Below are 14,643 nucleotides of genomic sequence, written 5' to 3' on the forward strand. Positions count from 1 at the left end.
TACTGCCATAGGAACATCTGATGAGACAGAAACGCCTTCCTTTAAAGAGGTGGTGGGTGATGGGGAAACCATCTCGTCCAGCACAGTCACAAGGTGGGCATCCTAGCTTTCCTAATAGGGTGCCCGACTTCTATGACATGGCCACCCATCTTCCTTCCCCAGTCCAGAGCCCATCTGACCCCCAGCCATCAGCTGCCCTGTCCCCACCAAGATGTCTGGTGGAGAGGGAACTGAGAGAGGGAAGCAGGCGCAGGCAGGGGTCAGGCAGGTAAGAGAGAGGAGTGGGCTCAGGTGGAAACCAGTGGTATGCAGGGGTCATGGGGGAGGCGGGAGGGTCGTGCCCTGCCTGGCAGCTCTGAGCTCTGAAATGTTTCCAGCACTCTGCAGGCCAAACAAGCCACATTCATGGGCAGATGTGACCCAAGGATCACCAGAGTAGGGTCCCTGTAGGGAATGAATATTAGTCACTTCTCTGGATATTCTGTTTAAAGGATAACAGACTGCCTTGTCCTACACCATCCTCAGAACAATCCTGTAAGGGAAGCATTAGGGCCCCATCTTATGGATGGAGAAACTGAGACACAGGCCTTCCCCAAGGTCACATGGCTGGTGTGTGGTAAGCCACTATGGCTGGCATGCTAAGATCTTAACCACCATCTTTCTGTGGGTCAAGCTAGATTCCAAGAAAGCCACAGTCCTGGCCCATGCTAGCCTAGCCACTGTCAGGAGCACCTGTACCGGTGGAGCTCTGAGCCTCCACCCTTTTTAAACATTGTATTTTTATTTTTTGAGACGGCATCTCGCTCTGTCGCCCAGGCTGGAGTGCAGTGGTGTGACCTCAGCTTACTGCAATCTTTGCCTCCCGGGTTCAAGCGATTCTCATGCCTCAGTCTCCCAAGTATCTGGGATTACAGGCACGCCACTATGCCCGGCTATTTTTTGTATTTTTAGTAGACACGGGGTTTCACCACGTTGGCCAGACTGGTCTTGAACTCCTGACCTCAGGTGATCCGTCTGCCTAGGCCTCCCAAAGTGCTGGGATTACAGGCGTGAACCACTGCGCCTGGCCTTTTTTTTTTTTTTTTTAATAAGTCCCTCTGGGCCAGGCACAGTGGCTTACACCTGTAATCCCAACACTTTTGGAGGCTGAGGCGGGCAGATCATGAGGTCCGGAGTTCGAGACCAGCCTGGCCAACATGGTGAAACCCCGTCTGTACTAAAAATACAAAAATTAGCCAGGCGTGGTGGCAGGCGCCTGTAATCTCAGCTACTCGAGAGGCTGAGGCAGGAGAATTACTTGAAACCAGAAGGTGGAGGTTGCAGTGAGCCGAGACTGTGCCACTGCACTCCAGCCTGGGCAAAAGAGGGAAACTCGGTCTCAAAAATAAAATAAAATAAAAAAAAGAAAATAAGTCCCTATGGACGAACTGTCTCCTACCCCACCCCAGCCCCCACCTCCACCTCCACTGGGTGGTGGGCGTGTGTATGTGCGTGGGTTCCAGTCCTTCGAGACATTTTTCTACATATTTACGTATATACTGCATAAGTGTCATTATACCACAAGGGTGTGCTTAGCGGCTGTATGAGAGCCACATCTGCCCCAGGAAGAACGCAGGATGGAAGATTCTGTGAGTCTGGATTCCTCCACACCCCCCCAGTGCAGTTCTGTACAAAGGACATCTTTAGGAAAGGATCCAGGGGGAAAATCCTCTCCTCAGGAACCAGCCTGCTTCCTCCCCCTCCACTCGTCGGAGCTTTAACCCCAGGCTCTTTCTCCCTTGTTGTCTTCTTCCAGGAAGTGCACGATGAAATTCCTTCCTGCCAGAATGTCTTAACCTTTAGAACCTTGTGTCTCTCTCTCTGCGCGCGCGCGCATGTGCGTGTGTGTGTGTGTGTGTGTGTGTGTGTGTGTATGTGTGTGTGTGTGCGCCTTGTTTCTTTGGTGTGAATATTTTTTTTCCTTCCTTAACTAGAGTTATTTTTACGCCTTTTGTTCTTGCTGCCTCAAACCCCCTTTGCCATGGATCTTGACAAGGATACTTTGAAACTCTGTGGCTGGTGTGTAGTTAATGGGAACATCTTTCCTGGCCCACATTTTGTCCTTCTCTTCCTTCTTTACAGTTGGCAAGAATCAACTGTGCTGAAACTGTAAAGCATTTTTAATACAATATTAATATTATTTCAATCTAAGTAATTAACTCAGCAAGGCCACTTTCCTCCCTGGCCCCAGGGTAGAATGGTATGTCTTTTGCAATGAACACAAACACAACTGCCCAACAAAGATTCATGGTGGCACGGTTCCACTGTGACAACAGTGAAGCACAGCTGTGGGCTTTAGCATCTTAAGTCACTTTCCCTGGAGAGGAGCACCTGCCTTTGGCGCAGCCAGTACAACCTGAGAACAAACCTCTGGAACAAAACATTGGCTAGGCCCAAATACTACAAGCCAAGGTGGGTCCGTTAAGGCAAATGGCGCCTTGGCATGGTGACACAACTGAATTTGGCCCAGATGTGCACTGGCTGGACTTCAGGAACAGCCCAGGGAGCCCACACTGCAGGAGTCCCACACTCTGGGAGTTGTGTCATTGGCTGGGAACATTCACTGGCACCTCTGCAGAGCAAAAGCATGGGCTACTGTCCTTCCTAGCTCTTTGCCCGGAAGTGCTAGCTCCAGAACAGGAAGGAGTCAGGGGTTCTGGGCCAGGAGTTTAGGGTTTGTCTCCCGGACTCACTGCTTTTATCCCAACTGTAGGTCTATCAAGGTATGGAGGGCTATGGAGGCAGTGAGGTGCTGTTTCCCAGAGCGCTGCCACGCACACGTCCGGACCTGGCTCAAGGACTGACTCCTCCAGGGAGCCCTTGGCCCTCCCTGTCTTCCCCTCCTCCCCGACTCTGGTTGACTTGAGTCTTCCTCTGAGGTTTCAGTGTTGGGCTTGCAACCTGGTTCTCTGCACCTACTGCTTAGCCAAGTGTCCACAGACACACGCTTGTCCTCCCCAGGAGGCAAGACCTTCAAGGACAGGGGAAAGGGCTATTCCTATCTGTCCTGAGGTCTTGCTTTGGGGAATAAACTTTCAGGGAGTTCTGGTTTCATTGGGGAGTGACCTTCATGGTCTTTTACATGTCCCTTGGGAGGAAGGCCAGTGAAAACCATTCTTTGTGATGTGAAATTTAATTTCCTAGAAGGGACAGAAGAAGATGGTAAGACACTGAGACATTTAACAAACACCTACTATATGCCACACTCTGGGAAGACCATGCCATGCCCCACCTGGCATCACAGACTCAGGATAACGAACGTGGATGGGATCCAATTAGTTCACACACTGGTGGTCCTCTGGCTGAAACCATGCTCGTTTAGCTCACCAAGCATTTAAGAATTTTAGAATTATTAGTAATATCTACAAATTGCGAGCTTTCACATAACAAGGTGCATTTCTGGCCTCTGTTGAAAAACTTAGGCTGTGTGGCAACACGGGGTCGGCGCTAACGTGAGGAGTAATGGCTGCCCTCCTGCAGGGCCTGGCTCTCCAGTGACAATGGTCGCTCTATAGAAAGGCAGGGCTGTGCCGTGTGCAGTAACTCATGCCTGTAATCCCAGCACTTTGGGAGGCTGAGGTGGGCGGATAATCTGAGGTCAGGAGTTCGAGACCGGCCTGGCCAACATGGCAAAACTCCATCTCTACTAAAAATACAAAAAAATTAGCCACGTATAGGGCCACACACGTGTAATCTCAGCTACTCAGGACACTGCAGCAAGAGAATCGCTTGAACCCAGGAGGCAGAGGTTGCAGTGAGCCGAGATCATGCCACTGTACTTCCCCTGGGGAACTGAGTGAGACTCTGTCTCAAAAAAAAAAAAAAAAAAAAAGAAAAGAAAAGAAAAAGAAAAGCAGGGCTGTGAAGTGGGCACCAGAATGCCTGGTAGTCATGTGATCGTCAGCAAGTTGCTCTGCCTTTCTGTACCTCAGTTTCCCCATCTGTAAAATGGAGCCGGTAACTGCAGTACCTGCCTCATAGGACTGTTGTGCAGAATAAATGAGCTGATTTACATAAAGTGCTTTAAATGCTGCTTGCCACATATGCAAGACACAGGAGTTACCCTCATGTCTTGTACCTAATGTACCACACTTAAATGTATAGACCCATCGAGGCTGGCTGCTCGGGTTGGCATGGCTCAGAGACAATGCTCTGCAGGGCCCAGTGCAGCAATCCCCCTGTTTCTGGCAGAGGTTGGCAGCAGCCATAGGAGGTGCCCCATGCACTCTGAGGTCAAAACTCAACTAAGTTTGCGTTGAGGCCCTGGCATGCAAATCTTGCAATTTTATTCAATGCAGCCCATACTGTGTGGGGGTCTTTTGGTGTTGGGGGGCGGGGGTGGTAGGGGAGGGTCCTGGCCTGTGTGGGATGCAAAGGAAGCAAGCCAGGGTCCTCGCTTTGAAGAGCTCACAACCAGCTGTAGGTGAAGCGGTCGCATGCTCAAATGCTAGTGGCACTGCAGCCATGGGGGTCTGTGAGCTGAAGGACGCATACCCTCAAGTCCGCTCCAGCCAGTGGATGAAAGAGAGGGAATATTGCCAGGTCATCAAAAGCCAATTTCCAAATGTTGTCATTAAACAATTCATAAGCTGTAAACACCGTGAGGACCAAACCGAACGCATCACAGGGCAGATTTGGCCGGGGGTGCCTGTTTGTATGTCAGAAACTCAGGACCCTAAGGAACACCCTCAGGAAGCAGGGACTTGGTGCCAGGAAGGGTGTGGCTGGAGACCCCCGGAAGGGGCCTAAGGCAGGCTAGGGGTACGGGGAGGCTTGTCTGTGAAGTCAGGCTCAAGCTGAACCTCAGTGTTTTGAAAGGCAGGCTTGTAACAAGACGGGTCAGGTATTCCAGGCTCTGGGGATGGCAGGAGCTAAGGCAGAGGGGAGAGAAGAGTTTTATGGGGGCCAGTGGGAGGTCAAAGCTATCTAAGCATGAAAGAGCCAGAGAGTCAGATATTGGGGTCAGGGAGTGGCGGAAGTCACCAATGCAAACACATTCAGGGTCCAGGCAAGTACCGCAAATGAGACAGGCAATGGGGTATAAGGACAACGGTGTCGCTGTGACTCAGCTCCACTCAAGTTTCCAGGTATAAATGTGGGATCTTCTAGTTTCTCAAAAAATGCAAAAAACTTCATATTTTCATGCAAAACCTCCCAATTTAAAAATGTTGGCTATTAATTCAAATAATTTTGAAAACATGTGATCCAGCGGAAGTCTACCTGTGAGCTGCATCTGGTGACCGGTGCACAGCCTCTGTGTCCAGCCTTCTTCCCAGGATGCTCTGGGAGGCATGGGACAGCAGTGGGTCATGGTTGCTCCCCTGAGGCATTCTGCAGCTGGGAGGCCCTGGGCTCATGCCCTTCACTGCAGGGCCCCTGGGCCTCCCCTGCCTGGGCACGAGCTTGCAGGGGCAGGCAGCGTATCAGTGCTGATTCCCAGCACAACGCCTGGGCTTGGGGCAATTGACAAACCTCTGCTGATGAGAGGAGGGGCTGAGCCCATGAGCAGTGGAGGGGAGGATGGGGATACACGGGAATAAGGCTTCACACAGCAACAGGAAGAAGGGAAGGGATGAGCTGGATTGGGAAGGAGACTGGTTTTGGAAATCGAACTGGGAGGACTTAGAGATGCCTGACAGTGAGGGGCAAAGGGAAGTCAGAGGATCAAAGTTGTAAGCCAGGAGCTGGCGCAGACAGAAAAAGGAAGTGGAAAAGGAAGCCTGGCGTGGGTGGACAGACGGGCAGGGTTTGGGTGTGCCAAGTGGGAGTAGTGTGCATTCACAGTAAGAAAGGCCAGAAATAGCGAACCAGTGGTCAGGCCTGCAGCTTTGATATGTGGTTAAGTGTCAAGGAAGGTTTAAGTTTGGGAGCTGATGAATAAATTCAACAGCATGTGACTCCTATGTTCTTAGAGAAAAAGAAAAAGTACCTAGGTCGGGTATGATTTTCTATCTTCCCTGGTGATTTTTCCCTCTTTCAGAGGCAGAACTTCAATTTCCCATTGAAAATCCAGCTTTCTCTTAATTTCACCTCATGTGGATAATGTGGGCCCACCCCAGGTAGCAATGCAGGTCTGACCAATAATAAGCGCTAGATTGCAGCTTTCATGAGGACAGTCTCTTTCTGCGGGGGCTGCTGAAATAAACATGAACCTGATGCCACTGGGGGCTACCACGTGGAACCTGAGGATGAGGCCAGCACAGAGGGGAAGAGAGCTAAGTGATGGAGGGAGGCAGATTCCTGATGACATCATGTGAAATCCTGGATGCCGCCATACCTAAAGCCAGCCACCCAGCGTCTTCTCTTACATGAGCCAAAGACTTCTTCTATTTTGTGCTTAACCCAGTTTTAATTGGGTTTTCTGTCTTTTGCTACCAAGAGAATCCTGGCTGATAAAACAGCCCTTCTACTGAGAACTCCAATCAACGGGCTCAGCTACTGAGTCAGTCCTGGCCAAGGCTGGCAGGAGGCAGGTGCGAAGCTCCACCCTCCAGGCGATCTGTGATTTCTCCTGCTGCGCCAGTCAGCACCTACACCTGGGTGAGCAGCCCTCCCCTGTCCAGACATCTGCCTACTTCCAGTTGCAGCCTGCCCGCCTGGTCCGCACAGCACAGGACATGGGTCTCAGCTTCCATGCTGGCTCTGCGTCCACTTTCATTCTCTCTAGGAGCAGAGCCTGGCTCTGAATCCCCACGTTCTTGTGGGGCTGCTCTCTTTAAAGGCTGAATGTGGCTGGGCCCAGTGGTTCATGCCTGTAAATCCTAGCATTTTGGGAGGCTGAGGCAAGTGGTCACTTGAGGTCAGGAGTTCGAGACCAGCCTGGCCAACGTGGCAAAACCCGTCTCTACTGAAAATATGAAAATTAGCTGGGCGTGGTGGCACGTGCCTGTAGTCCCAGCTACTCAGGAGGTTGAGGCAGGAGAACTGCTTGAACCCAGGGGGTGCAGTTTGCAGCGAACTGAGATCGGGCCCCTGTACTCCAGCCTGGGTGACAAAGCGAGACTCTGTCTCTAAATAAATAAACAAATAAATAAATAAAGGCTGAATTCTCTGTTCACTTCTCCTTCCCCTGCTGGCTGGGGACCCACTTTAAGGCTGACCCTCTTGGAAGTCTCATGGCTACCATGTCTGTACCTACCTGAGTGAGGACTCTGCCCACAGACTGTACTCACTGCATCCCACCCAACGGAAAGCACCCTCTGGCCATTGGCAGTGGCCTAGACCAAGCCTGAGGTCCACAGCTCAGGAAGCTTCCCACGCAATGGGGTCAGTCCCCTTTTCACCAGTTGCCCTGCTAAGATGCCCAGCATACTTCCTGGACCCCACAGTGCCCAAACTCTGCCATGGGGCAGAGCCATCAGGCCACACTGACTCGGGTGACCAAATGAAGGTGACATCTTTGACTTCCGAGTCATTGCAATGTTTGGTCTTGGTTTGTATCAGATCCAAACAAACCAAGTGTAAAAGAAACAATTTTGAGAGAATTAGGAATGTTTAAACATGAAGTGGGTATCAGAGCATGATAATTAATTATGGCCATGCATGATAGTGCCATCAAGGTTACAGAAAAATAAACAAACAAATGTCTTTTTTTGTTAGAGATGTATACTGAAGGATTTATGAGTGAAATAGTGTGATAACTACAATTTGCTTTCAAATGTTAGGGGGATACGTGAAACAACAATAGCAGAATGTTGATAATTATTGAAGCAGGTGATGGATACACGCCTCATTACTAAACTAATCCCTTCACTTTTACATTCATTCAAAAACTTCTTCCCAGAAAAAGGCATTGCTGAAAATGCAAATAGTCATAGGATGAGTTGAGTCTACCCAAAGGGCACCCCAAGAGCACTGACACCCTCATCCAAGCCACCACCATCTTCAGCTAGGCTGTTCTTAGCTAGACTATGTCTTAAGCCTCCTCTCTCTGGGCTCCCTCTGCCCCCTGATCCATTCTCCAAATCAACCAGAGTAGTCTTTTAAATTCCTCAATCAGGACCGGGCGCGGTGGCTCACACCTGTAATCCCAGCACTTTGGGAAGCTGAGGCGGGAGGATGACTTGAGGCCAAGAGTTTGAGACCTGCCTATCTCCGCAAAAAATAAAAAAAACTAGCTGTGGTGGTGTGCACACCTGGAGTCCCAGCTACTTGGGAGGCTGAGGTGGGAGGAACACTTGAACCCAGGAGGTCAAGGCTGCAGTGAGCCATGATCACGCCACTGCGCTCCAGCCTGGGCAACAGAGAGAGACTATCTAGAAAAACAAACAAACAAACAAACATCGTCCATCAGATCATGTCACCCTGCTCACAAGCCTCCGGCAATGACACTAACAACTGACCCTTGTACAGAGGGCGGGAGGCCAGGAACGACTCAGAGCACTTTACATGCATTCACTGGACATTTTCCAGATAACGCTGAGGCATAGAGATGTGAGGTAACCTGCCCCAGGCCACATGGTCTCTGATGGGCTGGCTCTGACCATACTATATTCTGCCTGTCTCCGAATCAGATCCAAACCTGCTGGCCCACAGGATCTTGTCCCCACCTCCCTCTGGGACCTCCCATGACACTCCTTGCTCCCCATGCTCCAGCCACTTGGCAAAACCACAGTCCTTGAACTCCTGCCGCAGGGCCTTTGCTCCTGCTGTGCCCTGCGGGGAGTGCCTTTCCCACAGATGCCCCATGGATGCTCCTGGTCATCACTGAGCTCGGGGAAGGACTCTGGCCACCTGGCTCCAAGCAGCCCAGCCTCCTCCTCCCTGTGGCCCTCATTCACTGTCCTGTGTTATTGTCATGGATGGTGGCAGGGGTGGGGATGGTACTGGGATGAAACTGTTCCATTTCAGATCATCAGACATTAGATTCTCATAAGGAGTGTACAGCATAGACCCTTCACATGTGCAGTTCCCAATAGGGTTTCCATGCCTGTGAGAATCTCATGCCACTGCTGATCTGACAGGAGGCAGAGCCCAGGTGGTCATGCTGGCTCATCCGGGGCTTACCTCCTGCTATGCGGCCTGGTTCCTAACAGGCCTCAGACTGGTACTGGTTTGTGACCCGGGAGCTGGGGACTCCTGGCCTAGACCACATTACATGTCACAGAAATATGCCCCTGGAGAAATGTAGCATTTATTTATCAAAAACAATTTAATGAGTGCCTTTCTGTATATGAAATATACCCTGGGTGCCCGTCCTGCCTGGATGCTCACTGCTGTCCCACTTCCTGGTGTGACCAGGCTGGAGGCGGCACTTGCGTGGTGACGCTGTGGGTGATGATGGGGATGGTGTGCTTATCTGTACTGTCACACATAACTAATATGACTATTATAAAGGCAAACAGATGGAGCATGGAGAGCTGCTGGAAGCCCACTTTTTGGATGAGTTATTACCTACTATAGAAGGGAGACTATCGGTTTCTTCCTCCCAACAGATGCCACTCTGCAGGAGAACCAGTGCCATGAAAAACCAGAGAAAGGCAAAGCGGACCTCAAATTCCCCTCCCCGGCTTTGTCTCTTACCACCTGCTAGCTGGGCAAGTCACTTAATCTGGGGAACACCAAAAGATATGACACACATAGTAGCACATCCTCCTGAGCCCACGGCAGACGTGGCTGATCAATCATCGCACCCTTTCCTGGATGAAGCAGAAAGAAGGTTCCAGATCTTTCTCAGGACGGCACTCCAGCAAGCCGTTTCCCATCAGCGTTGGCAAAAGAGACACAGCCTATTTGCCATCTGGGATCTCACTGTCCTAAGTTCTGGCTTCTTCGTCTGTAAGATGGGAAATACCACTACCTGCCTCATAGGATCACTGGGGGTTAATTGAGATGATTCATTTGTTCAGTTATTCATTCATGCATTGAATATTTACTGAGTGCCCACAGGGTGCCTATACGTGCCTGATACCTACGGCACTGAATAAATGGCAGCTGTCACAAGTAGAGGCATCTGTTTGCTGCCTTCTGTGCACTGCTGTGGTGGCAGTGCAGCCTCCACGTCCTCACTTCGCCTCTCCCATCCCTCTCCTCTGGCCCAGCTGACACTTACAGCATCACCAAGTGAGGGGGGAAGGAGCCCGTAAATGCTAGCATGAGGATTTCACAGGCAGCACATTTCCCAATAAAAGAGACTCCCCTTTTTCTAATCCCTTCCTTTCTTCCGTTCTAAATAAGCCCTGGTTGGATTAGCTGCCCACATTTAACTTTTCTTCTTCAGATTCCCATACACAAAACACTGTATTAACAAGCCACATCTACCAGGCCAAGCTATATTTCCTATAAACTCTCATTTTATCTCCTCTAAAACACACAGTAATAGCATCCTCTGGAGAATATTAAATCAAACCAACCTGCAGCTGCATTTGTTTGCGCTTTTCTGCTCCTGGTAAATTCTGGCAACAGATGGGTGTGTGTTACATAAGCGGTGCCCGGCAGGAGCCGCAGTCCTCCACACTTCAGCCTGGGTGCGGAAAGACCTCGGCTCTCAAATCCCTGCAGCCAACAGCTCCCCCACGCACCCGTGACGACACCCCAAGCTCCTGAGGGACTCTTAAGACCCTATGCCATTTTAGACAATTCTATAAGCACAAGGAAGGCTGAGCATAGGTTAAAGAACAAAGGCAGGCCCTGGCCAAAAGGGATGAAGCTTATCTTTGTTGTAATCCTGCACATAAAATCTGCTTTCCTTGCCCTGAGATATATATTCAGTGACAGGGCCGAGCTGCAGGGTACAGGCCCGGGCAGCTGGCACTGTTCCATTGCCCATTCCAGAAGAGGGTGCTGATGGCCACCAGCCAGGAAGCACTGAGTGGGACTTGGAATGAGAGGACCTGGCCCCAGATGCTCGCAGTGTGCGGTGACTATGTGGGCTGGGGCTGCATTCCGGGGTCTGAGGGCCAGCCTCTGAGCACACAAGAGGCCAGGGCTGGCAAGTGGAGAAGGCGGGTCTGACACGCCCAGAGAAATTTCCACAAGTTCCCAATGGCTTGGCCTTCTTTTTTTCAAGTTTAAACTTCAGGTGTTTGTTTAAAAACAAACAAGCAAACAAACAACCTCAAAGATCAGAAATGAGAGAAAGCTCTGGGCAGCACTGTGTGTACACACAGCTGGCCGGGGCTGCCTGTCCTGTTAGTTTCCTGACTCGCGGTGCCTCACAACTGACAGGTGCTCGGGACGTGATCACTAGGTGGATGGACAGCTGGTGGGTGGCAGAACTAGCAAGAAGCAGCTCAGGAAGGGGGGATTGGAAGGAGGGAAGGAGGGAAGGAGGGAGGGAAGAGGGGAGGACTGCCTCTCTAGGACTAGGTTCCCAGCTCTGCCTCCAACCTGCCATGTGGTCTTGTCAAGCCACCTAGACTCTCCTATACTCTCATCTGGATATCAGTAAGGATAACACAGCTGCTTATGGATTATTAGGAACATGAGCTCATTCATTCATTCATTCATTCATTCATTCATTCATCAACCACGTATTTCTCCTTTCACTAGGGAGGGAGTGGAGATGACTCAGGGTGGAGACGTCTCTTAAGGGGTCCATGGTGGCCTGGGAAAGTAGCCATAAATTCCGGTCAGGAGATGGTGGAACATGTTCATGAGGTCTCAGAGAAGTGCAAGGGGCAGGGGGCAGGGGGCAGGGTCGGCTTCCTGGAGAAAGTGACGTCTGGGTTTCCAGGAATATGAGGCAGAGATGGGCATTCTGAGTTGAGTGAGATGGGGCTGTGAGGGGCAGGGATAAAGGTATCACTGCCGGCCGGGCGCGGTGGCTCAAGCCTGTAATCCCAGCACTTTGGGAGGCCGAGACGGGCGGATCACGAGGTCAGGAGATCGAGACCATCCTGGCTAACACGGTGAAACCCCGTCTCTATTAAGAAATACAAAAAACTAGCCGGGCGAGGTGGCGGGCGCCTGTAGTCCCAGCTACTCGGGAGGCTGAGGCCGGAGAATGGCGTGAACCCGGGAGGCGGAGCTTGCAGTGAGCTGAGATCCGGCCACTGCAGTCCAGCCTGGGTGACAGAGCGAGACTCCGTCTCAAAAAAAAAAAAAAAAAAAAAAAAAAAAAAAAAAAAAAGGTATCACTGCCATGGTCAGGGGGTGGAAAGCCAGGGCAGCCTACATTCTGACAGGAGAGAGGCAGGGCCCAGTGTGAGGGGATTAGGAGGCTCTGATGTCACACTCAGGGGGTTGACCTTGATCCTCTGGGCCAAGGGGAGGCTCTGAGGGTTTGAAGCAGCAATGATGTGTGACTGGATCTCCCTGGAGGCTGCTGGAGACAGACTGGGTTGGGCCTAGGGCCAGTGAGAGCGATTAGGAGGCTATGTTCTTTCACACCTCCATGCCTGTGAACAGGCAGGGCCCTCCATCCAGGATACACTTTCTCCTTTCCTGCCTCGGCTGACTGCCATTGTCCTTTGCCATCACAGCTCAGGTATGTGTTCCTTCAAGAACCTTCCCTGATCTCTCCCAGCCTGAGGCGGGCTCCTTTCTCCACACTATGCACAGTCTGGGGCAGGCTAGCTCAAAAAGAAGAGTTTTGTTTGAATTGCATGGTGGTTTAAAAAGAACTTAAATTAGCTACTGACATTTACAAATAAGGAAGGCTCATGTCAAAACTCAGATATCCAGCTCTCTGGGCATGTTGGGAAGATCTGGCAGAACTGGCTGGTATTCTACAAAGCAACCCTTAGTTGAAGCTGAAAAGTACCCTTCCCTTTCCCTAGGGCATGGGCTTGCCGGTGTGCCATAGTCCTCACCACTCCCTAATGTCTCTAGCAAGACTGAAGGTGACGCTCCGTTCCTATTTATAATCTCACTTGAACAAATGCTTCCCTTACAGATTTGAAAGGAAAGTACAACTCTTGCCCCTATGTCTACCATAAGAGGGGCAGATAGGCCAAGTGAATTCCTGTCCTTCCCCACTATTTAGCTCCCTGATGGAACTATGAGTGCATGAAAAACAGCCCAGAGAAGGAAGGAAAGGGTGTGGGCACAGGCAGCAGCATGAGGGTAGATAGTGTGAGGTTAGAAAGGAGGGTGTGGATCCTGCAACCGGAGGTGGTAGGTCCAAAGGTAGCAAGTTATCTCAATTGATCACAGTCAGTTACAGAACTAACTCCTTTTTCCATTCTATCGCCGCTTCTCATTACTGTACTTGACTAGTCTTTAAAAAAATAAAAAATAGAACCAGAGGGGCACAACAGCCAGAGGTTAAGGGCCTGGCTAGTCACAGTGAGGTCCACAGAACAGGAAGACTGGGATGCCTGGGAGCTGGCTGGACCTGCAGAATCTCAGGCCCTGCCCCAGACCTGCTGAATTAGAACCTGCATTTTAGCAAGATCCCACAGATGAGTCAGTGCAAGTTAACATTTGAGAAGTGAAGGCTACGAGAAAGGGCCTGGAGTCCGAATGCAGGCGTTCACATTCTCACTCTGACACTGACTGGCTATGTGACTTGGGGCAAGTTACATAATCTCTCTGTGTCTCTGTTTCCTTATCTGTAAAACTGAGTCTCAGCTTGTACTTTTCCAGTTCCCCCAAGGGTGGCCTGATACCACCTCCCAACGCCAGCAGCCGGAAGCTCTGTCCCTGGGGGCTATGAGAATGCAGTGTGAACCTGCCAGCAGGCTCCTGCTGCACACGCAAGGCCAGCAGGGCCTCCATGTATCCATTTTGCAACTTTAGGAACCAGGCTATTGGCAAACTGCTAAGCGCTTCCATCAACCCAGTGCCCAGTGGGGAACCAGCGCCTGTTACTTACGCCATCAGCTGTCCAGTAATTCCGAACCTTGATCTTGGCCAGACTGAAGTCCCCCAGCTGTCTTGTGTTTCGAATAACAAAAAACAGCTGGAGAGGCGGGCGGAAGGGGCAGGTCCACGGGGAGGAGTCTTTCTCGTCCTAGAAGGCCAGCAAGAGAGGGTAATCATTAGGCACATTTCTGCCTCTCCCCAAAGTAAAATGGCAGTGGCTCTTTGGCTCACGAAAACCAGGAGATGCCTGGTGAGGGCTCAGGGCAGGCAGCCAGGCCACCCCATTGCCATCACCCAGGCTGGGGACTCAGATCACCCTGTCTGGACGGCACTTCACAGCAGGCTACTGACCCCGTCCCACCCCCTGCACAAAGCTGCCACACGGACCCCTCTGATCTGCCAACCAGACGGAATTTAAAATGCAGCGGGCTTTATTTTAATCAACTTAATCGGCTTTGAGGAGAGCTCTGGGGGAGGGGAAAGACACTAGAAAGAAGGACAGGACGCTATTTGATTAACCTGGCAAACAGAGCCTTTGATTTTCTTTTGTAAAACCCTGCCGAATTTTAAAATTTCTAAAATAGAAAAGAAAGAAAGCCACTGGCTCAGGCGTTGGCTGGGCCAGTGCCAGGGCACTGAGCCCTGGGATTTATTCTGTTCCTTTCTGGGTTTCCAAGCTTGGAGGCTTCAGTTTGCAGACTCCCCCTGACGGAGGCCCCAGGGGCAGGTGAACAGGGACGCCTTGCTGTCATTCTCATTCATACCGACAAAATTGCATGTCATGAGTGCTTTGGGTGCAGATGGAAAAAGCTAAACTGGGGGACTTTTCTCAGCCCCAGCCGCCTTTTCTTGGCTTTC

General features: G+C 51.0%; 1 protein-coding gene across 1 annotated transcript in view; it reads right to left on the reverse strand.

Annotated features, from left to right (window-relative positions):
• The window catches only part of KIAA0556 (KIAA0556 ortholog), a 73,742-nt gene that overhangs the window by 47,465 nt on the left and 11,634 nt on the right, over positions 1 to 14,643 (reverse strand). The window contains exon 2 of the mRNA XM_025371487.1: positions 13,796 to 13,933. Within this exon, the coding sequence (XP_025227272.1) occupies positions 13,796 to 13,933 (138 nt within the window). The remainder of the gene's footprint in view (positions 1 to 13,795; positions 13,934 to 14,643) is intronic.

This window comes from Theropithecus gelada, chromosome 20 (assembly GCF_003255815.1).
Source record: "Theropithecus gelada isolate Dixy chromosome 20, Tgel_1.0, whole genome shotgun sequence".
Classification (NCBI taxonomy): domain Eukaryota; kingdom Metazoa; phylum Chordata; class Mammalia; order Primates; family Cercopithecidae; genus Theropithecus; species Theropithecus gelada.